This window comes from Ursus maritimus, unplaced genomic scaffold (assembly GCF_017311325.1).
Source record: "Ursus maritimus isolate PB19 unplaced genomic scaffold, ASM1731132v1 scaffold_30, whole genome shotgun sequence".
Lineage (NCBI taxonomy): Eukaryota > Metazoa > Chordata > Mammalia > Carnivora > Ursidae > Ursus > Ursus maritimus.
Genome location: NW_024425564.1, coordinates 26704464 through 26725588, shown reverse-complemented (window position 1 = coordinate 26725588; position 21125 = coordinate 26704464). Strand labels below are relative to the sequence as shown.

The following is a 21125-nucleotide window of genomic DNA, read 5'->3' as shown; positions in this document are numbered from 1 at the left end:
CCTTCTGGCAACCTTGTGCATCTCATCACTTCTCAAAGCGCACCCACTCTTTCCCAGAACCCTGGACCTATTTATTGCCACGTTTTATGACCCCTTCTTGTGACTCCAACTCCTTGACCCCACTGTGTGCGGCTCCTCTAGGGCTGATGTTCTACGACTCTGAGTATTATCTAACCTTTCTATATAAAGCGGTGACGGACCATTCATGCCTTGATCATTGTTAAATCTCCGGCATGGGTTAATAACTTACGTTCTCAATAAATGTGTTGAGTGAAGAAAGGATTGCTAGAACTGGATGGAAGATTGAATTAGGTATAAGAATCGTAGAAAACAAATCCTCATCTCTCAATTTTTAAAAGATTATTTTCTGGGTCGCCTGGGCGGCTCAGTCGGTAAAGCGTCTGCCTTCAGCTCAGGTCACGATCCCAGGGTCCTGGGATGGAGTCCCGCGTCGGGCTCCTTGTTCAGCGGGGAGTCTGCTTCTCCTTCTGCCTGCCACTCCTCCTGCTTGTGCGCTCTCTCTCAAATAAATAAATAAAATTCTTTAAAAAAAAAAATTAAAGATTATTTTCTGGAAATAACTGTGCTGCCACTGGGCTGAACTTCTGTCACCGTTGAAAACACGTCCTTCAACTGCTACAGATAATTATCAGCTACCTACATGATGTGCAGGGTTTTCGACTACACCAAGCACTTCCTGGGCAGCACCAAGGAGCGTACGCGGGCCTGCTTAGCGCAGATCCTAGCAGCAGCAGCTCGGGGTCCCACAGGATGTGGTCCTAGGGTCTGCCGCCCGAGACCATTACTGCGCGGACCTGGACAGGTGCTCACCTATTCCTACCAGGCAACTAACTAGCAGCAGCATCTGAGTCTAAATGGTTAACTTCCAACTTCGCCATTCCTTTCCTTCTCCAATACCTTCTAGTCCTGTCCCCACTTTTTAACTCCTCATCCGCTCATATATATTACTACATTTTCACCTACATTTCAATCCCAGACCAGAAAACAGAAGAGCGAATAATGGGATGAATATTCTCGATTAGAGCCAATACCCTCAACATTTTCAAATGTTCCAAATAGGACCAAAGTAGATGCCAAGCAGGAGGTCACCAAGGCTCCTCCTTTTTCTGGTGAATAAAACTGGTTTAAACAACAATAACTGTGATGACACAAACACCATGTTTGCTTTAAAGTCTTTATTATCCTGAATACAAAAGACAGAAGTCCTTTAGGATATAACAGAGTTCTTTATGTGGAAACATTATTTTTTTTTACAAGTGAAAAAATAAATACCTCTTGGAATAAAGGCTTATATGCTAATATGTGCCATAAAAAAGTAGAGTTTTAATATCTGACAAAATGTCTGTGCAAAGAAACAAATGCATAAACACATTACTGCTACATTAAGGCAATATGAAAAGTATACTCGGAAATCTCAGTAAAGTGACAGTGTAGGTTTCTAGCTTTCACTTAGCTAGTATTGCACCCAATAAGGTCATCTAGGTGTCCTGACACCCTAGAAAACCCACAAGCTGACCAGCGTCCAAAATGCCCAAGTGGGAGTGGAAAACGTGATTAAGAATATAGAAACAAAGAGACTTGAAACCCCTCAAAGACCTAGGGAGGGGACAACACAAAGTTAATACTTAAGCATTTACTAAAAAAAAAAAAAAAAAAAAAAAAAAAAAAAAAAAGAGCATACAATAATCTAAGATACCTACGATAAGGCTGTAAAAGGCTTGATGGCTCGAGCAAAAGCAACCCCAGTGGCTGGAGCTGGAGTGGAGTTTTCGGGAGAAGTGGAGAGCCCCCACCCGCTTTGTACACCATGAAGCTTCATCTCCAGGAGCAAGCCCTGCTTCCCAAGGAACGTGTGTTCCCTTTTCAACTTAAATAAAATATCCCACCAACTCAAGAGCCCAAGGAGTGCAGACTACTCCACAGAAATCTTATAACCAGACTGGTAGCATTTTATAATGGAAAGACTTGGGGGAGGGAAGGGGACGGGAAGGGGGGAAAGGAAGCCATGCATACCAAGGTCTCGGTTTCCCACTAGCCAGACTGGTTTACGTCTGACAACCTGGTGGTCGTCTTTTTAAAAGCCACAGAATTGATCTTTACAGCTGTTTGCCTTCCCATCATTCTTGAACAAGTTGTAAAAACAGAAATGACATTAAAATGACTGTTTCTTTAAGAAAAATTTCCTATTAAAATGTTCAGAGCTCCATGACCGTACAAAAAGAACCAAGTAAATTCTTAAAACGAATTCTTACAAAATCTGCTGCCAGGTAGGAAGCTTACCTCGGGATACGTCAGGAGACTTAACGATATCCTTTCCTAAAAGGTCCCCACTTTTTGGCTCTCTGCCACTTCACTGACATCATAGATTTCACTTATTCATTTAACTGGATCCTAAGAAGAGTGAGTCCAAGGAACGTGTCCGTGTCCCAGAACTCTTCCCGGTCCCCACCACTGCAGGTACTGACTCGACGCATGGCATGGTTCGGTGGGGAGGAGTATTCCCTTTATTCTTCCTTCTCCGTTTTTTTAAATGTTGCAGGGCAGATGGGCATTGGAGTACGTATCTTCTCCGCGATCTATCATTTGGATGGTTTGGTAGTAGTGCAGTCCATGGAAACGTGGCATGTCCCGTTAAGTGCACGGCACATCAGATCACGGTCAGGTTGAGCAGACTGGTGTGGGTTGGCAGATAGACGTGCTGCACGTGTTCCACCCGCGACCTGCACACCGGACACGACTGGAAAAGAGAAGCCCACGGTACGTGTTAGGGTGTCTTCAGGGATGTGTCTTCCGCGTTCACGTGTGGCCTCTACTCTATTCCGTTTGCTACATAAGTTGTATGTAGCAACTATTTCTAACTCTCAAGTGGTTCACGTGTGGCCTCTACTCTATTCCGTTTGCTACATAAGTTGTATGTAGCAACTATTTCTAACGCTCAAGTGGTAGAGATCTTTGCTTTTTTTTTTTTTCTTAAAGATTTTATTTATTTGACACAGAGAGAGAGAGGGAGAGCACACGCAGGAGCAGGGAGAGAGGCAGAGGGAGAAGCAGACTCTCTGCTGAGCAGGGAGCCCCAACGCGGAACTTGATCCCAGGACCCTGAGATCGTGACCTGAGCTGAAGACAGATGCTGAGCCGACTGGGCCACCCAGGTGCCCCAATATCTTTGCTTTCTGATGGGTTTGAAAGTCTATATCTTACAAGGGATTCAAAATATTTTGAAAAAGTATAAACTGCAGGCAATTAATTAGGTTTTTAGTCCCACTCTAACCCAGACACAATGAGTAAAGTGATGAGCAAAGAATTCTTGCTGCGTAGCGAGGCTGTGGTCCCTGCGTGGGCTGAGTGCAACCCCTTTGGCAGTGATGCAGGAGACCTGAGACCCTTCCAGAGTCTGCGTGTCCCTGGCTTGGTGGGCTGACCAAGCCAGCACCACAGGGTTGATGCCATGTGGCCAGTGACCTTGGCTCTGCTCCGAGTCACGGGTCACAGCTCCACATCCCCCAGCTGCCTTCTCAGCAAGCACAGCCCTCCCTCAGACACAGGGGAGCCTCGGGCATGGGGGTCAGACGATGTGGGCGGAAAAAGGCAAATCCCTGACCTACCGCTCCTGGAGAAATAACTCCTTGTTATTAACTTCCTTGTTATTAACTCTTTATCTACTCTTAGGAAGGACAAAGGCATCCTGCTGGCTCAGTATACAACCCTAAAAATAGTTCCAAAATTGGCAGCTTTTGAAGGACTAGATATTATTTAGGGCTAATTTTGAAATAAAATCACAGTGACATTAAGCAAACAGTTCTTAGAAATGACAACGAATTGAAAAAAATTATTGTAAGGGGAAATGTAAGGTGCAAGAAAGGAAAACATACATGAGTTGCTTTTGTTTTTTCTATTAATATTAAAATTAGTTTGACTTGCTAACTAAGAGCCAATCCAAGATGCCCCCTAGAGGCATATGAAGCAATAAAAGGAAATTAATCACATATAATCACAGTCAACAACCCCCTCACCGAACTGAAAGTGAGCTCTAAGTACAGCTTCTTAGTATTCTTTCTCAAATATTTTAAGTAAATAATAAAGACCATCCTCCTAAGTGTCAGGAAGCAGGAAGCCATGGTTCTAGCCTCTGGCTCACCTCCTCGCTAGACGCGTTACCTTGTGAATCTGAGCCTCGTTTCCAGAACCTGAACAAAGTCTACGACTTAGAGCAATTACATGGTTGAAAACAGGATGCTAATCCAGAATGTTTCCCAAGAGCAATACCTTTGAAGTCCCCCAATACAAAGACCCTGCCCAGGTGTAGCCGGGCATTCCGGCTTGCACGTGGCACACAGCAGGTGCTCATCAACTGTGAACGGTGGGATGTGTGACCCTGCCGGCGGGAGATGAGCTGCCGCCGAGCACCCCTCACCTGCAGCTGGGCAGCGCAGCCCTCGCAGCACACGGTGTGGCCGCAAGGGCAGAAGGCCGAGTTGATCTCCTCCTCACAGCACACCATGCACAGCATGGCCTCCTTCAGCTTGCGCAGTTTCTCCTGGAGTGCCCTGGTCTGCTGGCAGCTGAGGCCCTCGCAGCTGGCGCAGTTCATGCTGCTCTCCGAGGACTTCAGCGGGGAGTTTGGAGGGCTGTGGTCGCTTCTCGAAACGAGGTCCACAACGCCAGCATTGTACAGAGCCCTCCTGGCGTGGTCATATACCTCCTTCGATGTTCTTTTAATATCGAAGACGTACTTCTTGCCAAGGTTAATATTTTCATTCAGAAACAGAGAAGCCAAGTGGCCCTTCAGGTCTCGGCTGTACTGCATCATGACGGCACTGGTCACTGTGTCACACCTGCAGGGACAGAAGGAACGTCTGCTTCAGTACTGAGAAGCCCGGGCATTCCGATGACTCAGACCTTCAAATGCCACCGTGCCTAAGAACGTTCGTGTCAGCAGATATTTGTATTCTTGTCTGCATGCCTGAAAGTAAATTCTTCCAGTTTTATGTGTGTTAAACATTTCAATGATTCTACCTCTATGTTTCTCAAGTGTCCCCAAAGGACCTTGGAGAAAGCAGCCATAAATGTAGAGGACAGTGAACGTATGCCTCCACCTCCGGGGATATGAGCTCCAGTCAAAAACAGCCCGTGGCAAGAAAAAAGGGACATGTTCTTCTTTCCTGGCTTTATGCTAAAAATTCCCACAAATTTTCCATTCTGCTCTGAAATTTGTGTGTCTATTTTAACAGAAAAAAAGGTTAAGATCGCAATTAAATTTCTCAGCTTTCATTTCTTACATATTTGGGTCAAACCACAAGTCTGTTTTAAAGCACCTTCCAAAAGGAGGGTGTCGCTATGGTGGTTAGAAAATCCTTACTGCACACTGAGCAGTTGGGATAGCCACTCTCCCACGGAGATGACTTAGGTCAGCCTGCTGGGGAAGAGCAAAAGCAGTCCTGGGACCCGCCCAACAAGTCAGAGTTCCTGGGCGGTGGGGGAGGAGGCGCACTGAGGGAATAAGCTAAGAGAAGCAGGGGGTTGTGTCTGTGTGGCTCGTTCCCATGCACGTGCTGTGGAGAGTGGGACCATGTTGGTAAGGACTCCAACGCTACAGTATAGAGCAGGACAAACAAAATGTTTGAAAGCAGTGGATTTCTTAAATTCTGCACAAGAGTCATGGACACAACACCTGAAACCACAGGGACCTTGCTGTCACCTGAAACCCAGAGCTGCGGACAGACGCTAAGGTTGTGGGGAATGGAGCGCTACGTGCCTGTAGAAAGCGTGGGTCTCCGTTAGGGCTCGGTAGAGCCCGCTGGCTGCCCTCGTGCTGATCATCTTGAACAAGAGCACGACGCTGTTCCCAGACTCCTTGGCGACAGTCAAGTACACGTTCTTTCCCGATTGGGTGGCCATCTGCACCACAGGGTAAGCGATCCTGAAAACCGGGAAGAGAAAAGTGAGCCAGCCCTGGAGGAGAGATCTGTCGCCGGCTGTCCGCCTCTGCAGGATTCCCCTGTGCTCCGGACCCAGCGGTACAACCAGATGCTCGGTCTGGGACTGCAAGTAAGCACTCTGCTCCCTGATCGGAAAGGCGTGTCGAAAAGCGGTTGTAGAGAGAAGTGCTGGAGTGAGCTGTGGGGTGTGTGTGTGTGTGTGTGTGTGCAGGTGGAAAGGAGACTTCTACAGCAGTGAACTTATTTGAAAAATATTAACTCTGCCACATCAGTACACTTGAATTCATAGTTTAAAAATAATTAAGGGGCGCCTGGGTGGCTCGGTCAGTTAAGCATCTGCCTTTGGCTCTAGGATCCCAGGGTCCTGGGATTCCAGCCCCACATCTCCCTGATCCTCAGGGAGTCTGCTTCTCCCTCTTACTCTGCCCCTCCCCCAGCTCATGGGCACGCTCGCTCGCTCTCAAATAAAATCTTAAAAAAATAAAAAAATCATTAAACAGTTATCAAGGCCTGAATAAAATTAATATCCATGCCCAAAATGAAACATCTGATTCCTAAAAGGTAAGTGTCTAGCAAATCCCTTTCCGGTTTTATCTATTTTCATATGCAGAGCTATAAAGGGATACACATGCTTTGGGCTAAATAAAATTTTAAGATGTAGGTTACCTATTAATTGGGCAGAAGTCATCTTTGCAAATTGAGATTCCTTCGGGTCCAACCCCAATGAGGAGTTTCTGCCCCTCGCTGTCCCTCACGGAATGCCACTCTATGCCATAGTTTTCCATCGCCGACACAATCTGCAACACCTGGTATTCGGCTGAAGCCTGGCTGGTCCCCTCCAACTCTTTATGCTTTGCAACAATGCTGTTGGACACCAAAAGGGCAGAGAGGCATGGAAAGATTAACTGATGTGGTTTTTCGAGAGAATCGGTATCATTTTCACTAGTGAATCATGTGGATGCTGCCATTTAGTATCTCAAAAACGTAAAGCAATACAGCACTGATATTTCATTTATTTAGCAAATTGACTGTAAAATTCTTCTAAGATACCATTCCAGATCTCAAGTATTAAATATTCAGTAGAAAAAGCAAGTGGGGATGCCAGATAGAGGTGAACTGGAAGAATTACGGAAAATCTCTAAACACAGACATAAGAAATTTCGTTTGTAGGAACTTCTCACGCAGGTGTGTACGCTTACTTTGTAAGTTTCATTATGCTACAGCATTATAAGGGCTTGATTAGATCGTCTGCAACTGAAAACTGCAGGATTCATCCTCTCTGCTGTGGCAGACAGCCTCTACCACGGCCCTTCAAGATCCCCGCCTCCTGATATTCACACCCTTGTACAATTTCCTTCACCTGAGTGTTGAGTCCCTGCCGTGCTAATGACTGGCTGGATTCATAACTCGCTTCTCATGAACAGAATATGGCAAAAGTGACAGGATGTCACTCAGTTCTGAGATTAAGTTCTAAGAAGACTTTGACTTCTGTCTTGGGTGTTCCCTTTTGCTCTGATGCCTTGTCCTGGGGGAAGCCAGCTACCAAGTTATGGAACAGCCACCTGAAGAGGCCCGTGTGGTGAGAGAACAAGGCCCTGCCAACACGCCATGTGAGTCAACCTGGAAAGCGATCCCCCCTTCGGTTGAGCCTTCAGGTGACACTGAGCTCCACCAACAGCTTGCCTGCAGGCTCACGAAAGATCTTGGAGAACCCAGCCAAGCCACAGCCAGACTTCTGACCCACAGCAGGGTGAGTTACTGTTTGTCGTTGTAAGCCACTAAGTTTGGGGGTAACTTGTTCCCCAGGAATAGGTAACTAAGACACCCACGTTAGGTCTCTTGGTTTAATCCTTGCTGGGATGAAGACAATACCAACATGCACGACAGACTTTTGAAGTGATGTGGATTCTTCAGAGGTCAGAGATTTAAAAAATTCCTGTTCCATAGCATTTGATATAAGAGCATTGATTTAGGGGTATTATATTTGGTGTCTGTAAATTTCTCAAAGAAAAGGCTAAGAATCTTCTAAAAATAACTGGCAAAATTGGGCAATGTTCTAGTCTTAGCCTCACCAGTTATCTGTATATATAGCATAGATTCATTTTCTTTGGGAAATACATATAAATTCACTAGCTCTCAGAAAACAAACAGTCGCCCCATGCAGCCTCACCTGTTCAAGGTGGTGCTGGAGAGCTCCTTTGCACACAGCTCCTCATAGCTGTACTTGGCTGTGTTCTGATTGTAGTCTCCAAACTTGGTCTGGGCCAGGAGGGCACTGAGTTCCACTGCCTGCTCTGGGGAGCACTGGAGGTGGCCTGCCAGGAGGGTCTCCTTGATATGCAAGAAAAAGATATGCCTGCAAAGCAATGTGAGATGGAGGTTATCCTGGGGGACTAGCTTGATATCAAGCTCAACCTGCTTAGCGATTTCACAATCCCTTTTAGGTAAGAAAAAAAAACACAGTAATTTATTATTTTATTTTATTTTATTTTTTATTGTTATGTTAGTCACCATACAGTACATCATTAGTTTTTGATGTAGTGTTCATGATTCATAACACCCAGTGCTCCGTGCAATACGTGCCCTCCTTAATACCCATCACCGACCTATCCCAATCCCCCACCCCCTCCCCTCTGAGGCCCTCAGTTTGTTTCCCAGAGTCCATAGTCTCTCATGACTCATCTCCCCCTCTGTTCCCACTCCCCCCTTCATTTTTCACAAATGTTGGAGAGGATGTGGAGAAAGAGGAAACCTCTTATACTATTGGTATAGCCACTTTGGAAAACAGTATGGAAGCTCCTCAAAAAGTTAAAAATAGAGCTACCCTATGACCCAGCAATTGCACTACTGGGTATTTACCCCAAAGATACAGACGTAGTGAAAAGAAGGGCCATATGCACCCCAATGTTCATAGCAGCATTGTCCACAATAGCCAAACTGGGGAAGGAGCCAAGATGCCCTTCAACAGACGAATGGTATGCCAAGCAGTGAAACACAGCAATTTAAAAAGCCACCCTGAAAATGCTTGCCACTAAAGAACCTTCTTTTTTTTAAATCATGAGAATTAAGGCAAAATAAGTCCAAGGACTTAAGTTTCTCTGTAATAAAATGTATAACCCAGACAAAACAAATCTAATGAAGACAAATCCAGTAACAGTCAAGTTATCAAATATAAAATAACTCCACACAAGTTCCTACATTAAATTTTTAAAAAAAATTTTTAAAGAAATTATCTTGAGAAAAACTTGATCGTGATGTGGACTTGATATCTTAGATCCTCACCTTTATTCAAATGACCCCCAAATCTCTAGTTTTTTCCCCAACTTCTCTAAGCAGCATATTCAAATGTCCAACTGCCCACGGACATCTCCATTTGGATGTTCAGTGCCCTAATTCACTGCTTTCCTTCCCAAACGCACGTTTTCTCCGTGGAAACCTGAGACCTGTTTGTTATTTTACCCACAGACCCACTTTGACCCTGTTTTATTTCCACGTGCCTTCTGTCTCTGCAAACTCTTCAAAGTCAGTTACAGTCTTCCTAGTATTACCTCCTGTGTCCTACTTGCAGCTCTCAACTGTCCGAGAATTTACAATCTCCCCCAAACCAATCTCTCTAGACTCTACCATTCCACCTTCCAAGCTACTCGCTTCTGGGATAAGCTTGCCATTTCTCTGCTCGAAATCCTTCAAGGGATCCCGACTGTTTGCCAAGGAAGGATGCTATTGGTATAAACCCCAGGTTCTGTGGGTCTGACCCCCAATGTCAAGCCACATGTCCCATTATTCCCTCCAGCGACTATGCCCCCAGGAAAGGGACAATTCTTTCCGGAAAGACCAAGCATGTTCATGTCCCCGTGTTTCTGCTCTTGGCTGCTCCCTATGTGCTGAGGGGCATTTTTTCTGTCTCCTCTCTTAGATACCCTTTCATCCATATTCTTTGCAAACCGCTTACTTCTCTATTACAGTATTCGACATACTCTTTTTTTTTTTTTTTTTTAAGATTTTATTTATTTATTTGACAGAGAGAGAGACAGCCAGCGAGAGAGGGAACACAAGCAGGGGGAGTGGGAGAGGAAGAAGCAGGCTCATAGTGGAGGAGCCTGACGTGGGGCTCGATCCCAGAACGCCGGGATCACGCCCTGAGCCGAAGGCAGACGCTTAACCGCTGTGCCACCCAGGCGCCCCATCGACATACTCTTAACTTCTACTACAGTTAGCTGCACGTTAGCTGACTTCTCAAGTGTCTCTAGCACCAGAGAGCCCTGTGAATGGATGTAAAACCGCACATCATCCGCGGAACCCAAGTTTTGTTCCACCTGCATACAATATCACACTCTACATTTACTCTAAGGTGTGTCAGACTTAGAAACTCTCAGGAAACGCCACATACCATTGCCCGCTAACCCAGATTGCCCAAGATTCTCAACAGAGTCTCTAAAACTACTACAGACAGACTGGCCCAGGTTATAAAATTTGTCTCTGGCAAACATACGGGTATAACCTTCCTTTGATGACTTGTTACAGCCTCTCAAACTTGTTTAAATGCACAGTACTCCTTCCATTAACAAATGAATTACGACCAGCAGTAAAGTTCTGACACTGCTCTGAATAGAGCTCATAAGCTCAGCTTCTCACTGGAGCTGAATACCCTTATTCCAGCCCTCAACAGTGCTTTTATTTATATACTAGTCCTATGTCTGATGACCCAGGTAGAGGGGATACATGAGCAACATAAGAAAAGCAGAAGGAAGCAGGGCTAGAAATACAAGGGGGAGGGGCTCTGTGGACAATCTCAAAATGTCAGGCAGACAAGAGCCATTAATCGTCCTTTAAGAGATGTTTAAATTCAACATTTTGTGTGTTCTAGAATGATAAAGAAATATTTAAAATTATCAGACTCTGCCAAATACTGCAGGTTTTTCTTTATTCAAAGCCCCAAATAAGAAATCATAGTAAGAATGCATAAGAGCATGGAAAGAAGATAAGCATGGTTTTTATTAACCCAAACATCTGCTAGTCTTTAAAGTATTTTTGACATACTGCTAAACTGAGAAGGGGGTCCCTACTGGGGCAAAGAAATAATCACAGAACTAGCTTGTTTTAAAATAGCTATCTGAGCAGTGAGGGCTAGCATTCCCGTACAATCTTGGTGTCATAACACTGCTTGAGCTGTCAAAAGTCTTTTTAGATGGCCATTCAGTAAATTTCATCTTGGTGAACGTATCCCTGTCTCTGTATTCATGGAAGGGGAAACAGCAGGAAACAGAACTCTGAATACATGCTGACGTTAAAGAAGAAATTACGTGCTGAAAGAGTTGAAGGGTATCACCACAAACCGAGTCTTCTCAATTTAATTACTGCTCAGGTGGAAGTATCTTTTAACTTCTTTCCCCAGTATCAACCTAGAGACGAGTTTTTTGCTTCATGAAAGAGTTAAGTTTCGCCTGTAAGGATCTCAACATCGATCCAATTTCTCTTTCCAAACTACCCACACCCGCTCCTAGAGAGGCAGCTGCCAAAATCAAAAGGCAACGAAGGAGTAACAGAATATTAACAGGTGGTCAGCAGTCTGAGACCTAATGCTGATCTGTTCTCAGCCTGTGGGTCAGAATTTCAAACAGGGAGCGGGAGGACAACTGGCCTTTTCTACATACCCCACCCTCTAGACTAGACTGCAATCCATAGCCTGTAAGTAGAGGAATCCTCCTCTTTCCCACTCCCATGGACTTTCTGATAGGGCCCTTCTTGTATTTTGCAGTTTCATGGTGATCAAGCAACCTTTCCATTTCGAGTCGAAAAATATTTGTCACTCATTGCCTCTGTGCCAAGCTCTACCCTGGGGTCACAGGGTGAACCTATCTGATAGATCCTTTTTAGATGGAACTGCCAGGCTTTTAGCGTGAAGGAACATATCCTAATCACAGTAACTCCAGCCACAAACTGGTTTTTGGGTGACAAGTTTATGCTCTTCAGGAGAACAAGACAATGCAGCAGTGACCGCAAGAGTCACCAGCTGTGCTGAGCCATCAGCGGACGATTTCATGCCCTCTTCCCAACAGGGAGGATGGCAGAGCTCGGAGACACATTCCAACAGGGGCTCCAGCGATGGCTCAAGAGTTCACGGGGTGGTTCTGAATCAAGTATTTTTTTCCTATTATTTTTCTCTTGAACCATCTGCTCTGTAACTGTCTAGTTCATGGATCCCCCCCTCCCCAATCCCTTTTGTAAAATGGGTGAAAGGTTACTGATTGATCATATCAAAATAAGCAGATGTGGTCAAAGAAGTCATGCCTGCAGTGAAATTTTTTTTTAACTAAAGATCAAAAGTGATTGACATCTCTAATTGGCTTGAGGCTACATGCTAGAATAGCAAACAGAAAGAAAGCCTTTGGGGGGAAAAAAACTTCTTTGTCGTAAGCAAATATCTGTGAATATGTCCTGCAGACATAAGCTCAAACTGCATTTTCTAAACATTCTTCTGGCTGTGTGATTCTTCAAGTTTTACTCGATTATTAAGAAAACGGACACTGTCAACATGTGGATCAGTTTGGAGGCCCAAAGTGAAACATTCTGGCTCACTCAGGTCTTTGCATCCTGGGTACAGACGAATTCACACTTGCTGTAGTATTATGGAAGGTTAAAAAAAATGGAGTAAATATTAAAGATATGCCATATTCTAATTTTTAAAAAAGTCACATATCCTTAATACATTTTTTTTCCGAAGTACTTCAAATTTCTTCTACTTTAAAAATTAATTCCTTTCCATAGCTTTAAGGAATAAAGTTAGGTCATTGATCTTTTAAGAATTGTAAGCAGAGAACTGTCCCCTGAACACTGGCTTGTCTCATAAAGAAATCATCTAATAATCAAAGCAGAGCTTTCTGCAAACCGACAGGGGTTGCTGACCCGCCCATCATAGGCGGTTACGCTCAATCACTGCCCTCTGGTATCTTCCCAGTGACATCATTTTCAAGAACTTTCTGTGACACAAATGTAAATCAACTATATCTACATTTGCTAATAGACTCCACATTGAAGTAACAAACCTAAAACATCTCTAAAATGGCTAAGAAGCTATTTTTAAAAACTCTCCAGTGTCAACAATTGAACCGTGTTTCTCCCCCAGACCTGACTCACCCTGGCCAGGGATGCTGGTGTGCCCCTCCCCCAGTCAGACCCCCTCTGAGATCACCGCGCACCTGCCTCAGTCCAATGAGCCAGTTCACCACATAGGTTGATTTTAAACCAAGTTCCAACTGCTGAGATATATTTTAAAACTATCAAATTTTTTTAAAAAAGGAATTACTTTACATTTTTTTTTGTTTTGTTTTGTATCTTAAATTCCACCAAAACAAAAATCAGTTCATGAGGGATCCTAGGCCTAAAAGTAAAAAAGCTAAAACCATAACAACTTTTAGACTGACACGTAAGAGAATATCTCCATCACTTGGGGAATAGGCAAAGGTTTCTCAGGGCACAGCAAAAATCATAAAAGAGAAAAAATGGATAAATTAGACTTTACCAAAATTAAAAGTTTCTACTCATCAAAAGGCATTAAGAAAACAGGCAAGGGGCACCTGGGTGGCTCAGTTGGTTAATCGTCTGCCTTCTGCTCAGGTTAGGATCCCAGGGTCCTGGGAGCGAGTCCCGTCTTGTGCTCCCTGCTTAGCGAGGAGTCTGCTTCTCTGCTTCTCCCTATCCCTCTGCCTCTCCACCAACCCCATCCCGCTCGTGCTCTTCTGTCTCAAATACATAAATTAAAAATCTTTTAAAAAAATAGAAAGAAAATGGGCAAGCCACAGGAGAAAACATTTACAAAACACATCTCTGACAAAGACCTGGTAGATACAAAAAATCTGCATGGCTCAAAAACAGAGGCAACAAACAACTCAGTAAAAATGAGTAAATGACTAGAATAGACACTTCACAAAAGAATATGTAGGAAAGGCCAATAAGCACATGAAAAAAGCGTTTAACATTATTAACCAATAGGGACGGTATCAATGAAACTTATAACGCACCCACCACCAGAGGCAGGGCAGGGATGGGGAGGACTCAGAAAGTCTCAATGGGAGGACAGAATGGTGCACTTTGGGGAAAGGCCTGGCAGTTACTTACAAAACTAAACGATCACTTCCTGTGACCCAACTATTCCCTTGTTAGGTATTTCCTCAAAAGAAATGAAAATATAGATCTACAAAAAAGACTGTACTTGACCATAGCAGCTTTACTCAGAATAGGTGGAAAACAGGTGTTCATCAACAGAGGTACGGGTCAACAAACAGCAGTATATTCATACGATGGAATACTACCTAGCAATGAACGGCTGTTGATAAATATATATATAACGATAAGATGAATCTCTAAAAAATTATAATGAACAAAAGGAGCCACATACAAGCACTGCATGATTTCCATCTGCGTGAAGCAGGGCAAGCATAACAAACCTATGCTGAGAAAACATACAACCCTGGTTGTGGATTGCAGGTGGGGGGGGGGGAAGGAGGGCACGGACTGACCTCAGAAGGGCATGAGGGAACTTTCTGGAGTGGCGGTAATATTCTAACTCTCAATAAGGATTTTGTTTAAACAGACATATCCATTTGTCAAAACTCATCAGTATAATGAGGATTTATGCATTTCATCATATGTAAATATTTTATCAAAAGGGAAATAAAGAACTGTAGACAAATACAGAGTTCTACTTAATGATATGCATACTGAAGTCTTTAGGGGGAAGTGTATTTACCCATAACTTAGTTTGAAAAGCATCAAAAATATGTGATAAAGCAAGCATATTAAACTGATTAAATGATCAATACTAGAATTTACGTCGGGGTATTGGCTGTTCACTGTAAAAATCTTCAATTTATCTGCATGTTTGAAAATTTTCATAGCAAGAGGTTCAGTAAATAACACTAGTGAAAATCCTTACGGTCATGGTTCAGAAGTCAAGTGACTAGCTACCTATACCTAAAATGAGCTATCAGATCTACTACTATGGAAGGCTTGCAACTGAGAACCTGTCAAGGTCAAATAATGACCAAGTCAGGTCTCTATTCAGCTTAAGGAAATCCTTCTCAAAGCCCAAAATGGAAAATGGTAACCATGAACAAATTTGCTCTTCCGTAGGTTCCAAAGCAGTTAAAACATATGGGGAGGTGGGGAGGGGTGGAAAGGGAAACCCCCCAACTTCAAAAGTGATTACAAGAAGCATGAGATCTGTACTTGGAAAAAAATAGGATTACTTTATTCACAACAGATACCTGACCTAGGTAAACAACAATCCAAGCAATCCTGTAGTTTAAACGTGTTCCCTACGAGATCTCTCCCAATGGTGTGGATTGTGGGGAGTCCTGTTAGATCCAGGAGAGGTCTAGAAGCAGGCTACAGTGGGGCATGACTCAGAGAGTAAATGTACCTCGTTCACTGGGCACCCTGAGTCTGACCCTACGTGCCATCTAAATAGTCCAGCTTTATTTCGAATGACAGATTTAAAATTAAAAGTTCATTTTGGTTACATAAAAAATCGATTTCTTAATGTTCTTTGGAAACTTCATACAAATATACAAGTATGAGAAATTCATAAAGATACTGAATGTGCCCAGATGGGAGATCTGTGGCTAAAATAAACAGATGATCCTGCAAACATCCTATATACTCTGAGCAAAAGGAAAGACTTAATAGATAAATTGCAATTCAGAAATCTAATTAATACTTTCTGAAAACAATATAGAAGTCTGCTTTTCTTCTCTGGGGCCTATTTTGCCTTTGGTCATACAAAAAAAAGGGAATGTGTCATTCTACTCTTTGGCATAGAGTTGATATGAAAAACACAGTGACACCTTTACATCAGATAAATATTGCAACAGTATCTTACAGAACACACCCTTTCTGAATCCTACAAAGGTAAATTACACTTAGCAAATTTTATCAACACTGACAATGTGTGGAAAGATTTTGAACACGATTACAGGCGCTGGCTGGGATCCGTAGAATTCGGTTTGAACACGTTCAAGATTATCACCTCAACTCTGCCCATGGTTGCATGTGGTATTTGCTTTGTGGATTTCAACGATGCCATGTTCCCTAGGTTTTGACATCTAAGTGATTTTTGTTGGAAGAACGGGAAAACCTGAGCTCATTCAGTACTTAGAACCTACAAACCAGCTGAAAATTAGACTAAGAGAGCCCGTAGCTTGGAAACTATCTGAATTTCATAAAAGGTCCGGGCGAGTGGTAGTTCATTTTAGATGAGAGCTAACAGCCACAATAAACAGAAAGCTTGGGGTGGGGTGGACAGGGTGAAGGAGGGAAGCAAAAGAATGCCAAGCGCTGAGCAAATTCTTAACAGAAAAATCACTACAAAACATTTTTTTAATGGTGAGATTTCTTTTAGATAGTCTCAAACTTTTCAGTTTATAGAAGCCAACTGGTAAACATTTCACTATCTGTCAGAAAATTTATATTATCAATATCAATATCAATATTTTTATTTATTTCTAGTTTCTTAATTCATTGATTCAACAAATGTTTATGCACCAGACTCTGGGGATACAATGTGGATCAGCCCCCTGCTTCATGGAATTTAAATTATTAGAGTAGCTGACAATAAACAAATTGTCACATAAGTAAATGGTAGTGTTACACGCTCATTAGATGCTATAAAGGAAAGCTACATGATGTTTTGGGACAGTTCAGTCTCCTGAGCAGGCCCAGCAATGGTTTTCCCAAGGAGCAGTGACTGCATAGAGTCTGGAGGACAGCGAGATTTAATGAGGGATGAGTCAAACTCAACACCACTTGCTTACATCACTGAAATCTTGATGCGACTCAATGCTCAGGATTACAGCATTTCCCTGAACATTTAGTTCAGGACCCACGGGACCCTTGTACTGAGGCTGATTTCTGGGAAAGAGAATTTAGGTGTTGGTGAGTCTTAAGGAAGCAGGAGTGCCCCTAGCAAAGATCACAGAACTCTGCTAAAGTGTAGCAAAGCCAGGAGAACTGAAAGACCTTTTTGGCAGTGGAAGGTATAATCACCATCTCTGAAGATGAAGCATGTAATTCTCAAATCTCTGGCTTTGAAAATGTTGACAAAATCTGGTCTGAGTTGCTGTGAATAACTGAGAGCCTTTGAAAGGCAAGAATTTCAAAGATCGTTATTATTTCAGATCTACTTCCAGAACACATTAGTTTCACTTTTAGTTTTAATGCACAGCATGGCAAACATCCGTGGAATATACCTGTTTGTCTCTGTCTCTGAAATGCACCAGCCGAGTCTGACCAAGACTCTCTGCTTACTTTCCAGACCCCCCATTCAAAGGCAAACATAATAATCTGGGTAAAGAACCAAATCTAAAATTAGGCCAAATCAGAGACCAGATTAACTGTATCAATCTAAGCAGACACTTGATATGGTTTTCTTTCTAATTCTTCTTCTTCTTTTTTTTTTTTTTTTGTTCTTCAGAAAAATATATTTAGGAAAACATTAAGGGAAAGAAGATAGGAAGCAAGAAACAAAAAAAATTACTGCTAGAAAGGATTTTTAGAGACAAACTTTTCCTGGGCTTTCAACTGAGATGAAGTTCAGGGTTGGCTCAGTCTTGGAAGTCTGTACACTGTGGCAGTTGGGGACAGAGCTGTACCTAGAACTCAGAGCTTCTGCCTCCCTGCCCCCCACCCCCAACTACTCTCCTGTTACCAGGAGGCCTCCCTGTCTGCCATTCTGCAGCTGCCTCTCTAATCTGATGCAAACTAATATATTCACTGCCCCCACTTAGACCAGCTCTATTGTGAGTAGGCTACTTTAATTCTCCACAGAGGCCAATTTGGCCAGCATATTTCAGAACCATTTAATAAACTATCCAGACACTTTCAGTATACTAAATGTACCCTCCTGACTTGACTTTGAGATGGCAGAAAATCATGGCTCCTAAGTGGACTGGTAGAGCTGTGTTTACGGACGATGTAAACAGATCTATTTTATTTTCATGGCAGTTTATATCAATATTTTATAACAAATTATTAAACATCAAAAAGTCTACCAACCAGCTTTATCTGGCTAACATGATGTTAGAGAAAATCAGTATTTCTGCTCTGTATTATCATGTACATAAAAACAATGCTAATTGTAACTATATTGGACCCAGCACAACTTCTGATTCCAACGAAAAGGTACAAATGCTAATTACAAATTACTTTAGTTATTAAAGCAGAATGTTCTATGCTTTAGGTGGTATTTTCTTCAAATTCTGTATTTTGGACAACCCCATGAAAAACAAGTAAAATTCACCAATATTTTAAAAGCAAGTCAAATGCTTAGATCATGCTTTTTGGTAAGATTTCAAAAAGTACTAAAATCAATTAAAATTACCTAGATAACTAGGTAGGTGTATTCTCTGAGTGCTATTAGGCACAAATCTCAAGAGTGCAAGTCAATTGAGCCAACAGAGTAGGAAATTTCTAATTCACAGAATATCTCTATTTTTTGCATGAATAAAATGGACTTAATAATGGTTATTAACTCAACTGCAGAAAAGCACAGGTAAAGACCATCTAGTAGCAAACTTTAAAGTCTGTAATCATTCATAACACAATTGGATCATGCCATTATGACTGCAGCCATTGTTTAAATGAGATGTATTTGGTCCTCGAAGCTTCTGCAAATTTAAAAAATAGAGTCGTATCATCAAAATAGATTTGCATCTGGTGACCCAGAAAGGATTGGAAAATCATAAAACTACACAATGAAAATTCCAATATGTTGTAACGTGTGTGTGTGTCTGTGTCTGTGTGTGTGTGCGTGTATCCTTTTCTCTTACTCTACTCCAAGTTATCACATTGAAGTGCAGAGTGGAAACTTTCACAAATGAGCTTTACGTTAAACAGACAAACACACACAACCTATTCTGATTAATATAAACAGCTGAAACATCCTTAAACATGCAATCGTGTGAATACTTTGCAAGACATTTTCAGGAACACTAAGAATGCAAGATACTAGCTTGCCCAGAAACAAAACTGAACATTTCCCTCACCCTTTAAAGCTCCGTAACAAGGTAGAAGAGACATTTCAAATTCAAATGAACAGTATTTCAAAATATGTTTCTATCAGTCCTTCAGCAGTGACAAAAATGACATGCTGACAACTCTTAAAAGGATTTTGCTCACTTATCATTACTAGAGATTGTCACACTGACATTTTGCATGTGCATGGCAAATTTCCAAACCAAAGGATTATGAAAAATATTAGAACTCAGATCCAAAGTTTGTTGTTTTTAAGAGTTTTCTTTTTCTTTCTTTCTTGTTCTTCTTTTTTTTTAACATGCCGCTATACGGTTTAGGTCTCTTACATTTCAGCAATAAATACTGAACGGCAGTTTCCTAATTTGGCTCATCCTTGAAAAGTATTACAGTCAGTCCAGGGAGAAAACATTTTCTGTTTGAAAAAGGAAACCACATGCTCCAGTGTCTACCACCCCTGGTGGTTTTCTAGAAGAGATAAATTCAACAATCTAAACAATCATGTGTTACGTATCTGTAGGTTGGAGTTCAGTTATGCTGGCCTTACAAAGTTCTCTTACTAAGTTTTCAAGAAACTTAAATTCTGCATGGAGTGGGACAGAGCTCTTTGCTGCATATTGTAATCTGACACTAGGCTGAAGTTGACTAAGTTTAAGTAACCCAAGAGGAACTGTTTCCTGCTTTCTGTTAGAACAGTCTACAATGACCTGTAGTAACTCTGCTGAGGCAGGGGTTACTATCGGGCATTCTGTGCTGCTATCAGGAAGTCAGTTGGGGTTTTAACCTTCTTTTTCCCCTTGCGTTGTGGCACTGAAACCGAGTGTTTGTAAGAATTCAACCCTGCTCCCTCATTGTTTATAAAGACAAGAAAAACCACAAGAGCTAGAAAATGTGCCCCAGGCCAACTAGGCGGCTCCCGGTTCACCTTAACAAAAGGGTTGTGCCCTGGAAAAGTTCTCAGTTGTGAACCAACTCACTCTGCAGCAAACACATTCGCCTGTGAACATCTCTGGGGAGATGCAACGGCCCTTTCTAAATGGAATCAAAAGTCTATTTGACATTGGTTTATTTCAGTGTCACCTTACCTAGTCTGCTCCTGTAAGATGAGATGAGGCTCCACGAAGAACTTGACTCTCAGTTTAAGCCGGTAAGGGGCTAGACCATCCATCTGCTGGGAGATCCGATTTCTCAGATTTAGCCATAAACTTTCACCTTTGCTACCCGTAAATTGCAGTCCAAAATAATCAACTTCTATAATTCCCAATCGCCTGCACACCTAGAACAAAAATGAATGCAACATAGATGAGCAAATGGTCCCTGCAGTCGAAGCAAATCCAGGGACACCAGCTGGGTCTAAGAGTCCTGCCTACTTTTCATAAAGTTCAACAAAGGTGTTACAATGCCGGCCTTAAGCTGTAAGAACAAACTTCTAAGATCCCAGTGTTGCTAAACCAATAGAAGGGCTTGTGCTTCCTTTAACACCGGAGACACCCTCAATTGCAGCAGAGAAAAAGGAGTCCTCAATAGTAGCCTTTCAGAAAGGCTGAGGAAGGGAATCTGCAGGGTATTTTCCCTCTTACTCCAATCACTGGAATTTCCTCCACCAGCACGATCTGCACAGCTGATTTGGCAGATTATCTGGACAATTTTAACCATCTGGACTCCGAAAAAACAAACACATTGAGGAAACACGCCACAAGTGTCAGCTAAGCTTGTTACAAGAGGTTTTCCAAACATCTCAGGTCTAGGGGGTTTGAGGGCACAGCTTTCCACTTGAGATCAAATCTGCTGTCTGTCATAGCAACATGCACTGTTTCGAACCATTCTTCTTGACTCCTAAGTAAATGCGTGCTTTAAAGGCAACGGAGTGGAGGACCAAAACCCATGCTTCTCTTGAACCCTGCAAACCGGGAGGTGCGGGTGAACGGTCCATCTGAGAAGCAGCAAGAGACAAGGGCCCCGCTTGTCTGATAAGCAACCCCAGGGACCTGCGACCGCCAGCTGCCACCTCATCTCAGGACTCAGATGGCGCTGCCAGACCCCGCGGGGACCCGACAGGCGGCATCATGCACACACCTGCGGCAGGTGTGCTGGGCTGCCTTCTTCCGGGAAAGTGCGGGGCTGGGGGCGGGGGGGAGG

At 42.8% G+C, this 21125-nt stretch overlaps 1 protein-coding gene across 1 annotated transcript in view; it reads right to left on the bottom strand.

The window, feature by feature from the left end:
• Positions 1–1181: 1181 nt before the first annotated feature.
• Positions 1182–21125, bottom strand: part of LOC103665123 (myosin regulatory light chain interacting protein) — a 20425-nt gene continuing 481 nt past the window's right edge. Inside the window, exons 2-7 of the mRNA XM_040645075.1 lie at positions 20072–20262; positions 8131–8316; positions 6627–6824; positions 5777–5941; positions 4436–4856; positions 1182–2758 (exon numbers count right to left, since the gene is read on the bottom strand). Coding sequence (XP_040501009.1) covers positions 2669–2758; positions 4436–4856; positions 5777–5941; positions 6627–6824; positions 8131–8316; positions 20072–20262 — 1251 coding nt within the window. The 3' untranslated portion in view covers positions 1182–2668. The remainder of the gene's footprint in view (positions 2759–4435; positions 4857–5776; positions 5942–6626; positions 6825–8130; positions 8317–20071; positions 20263–21125) is intronic.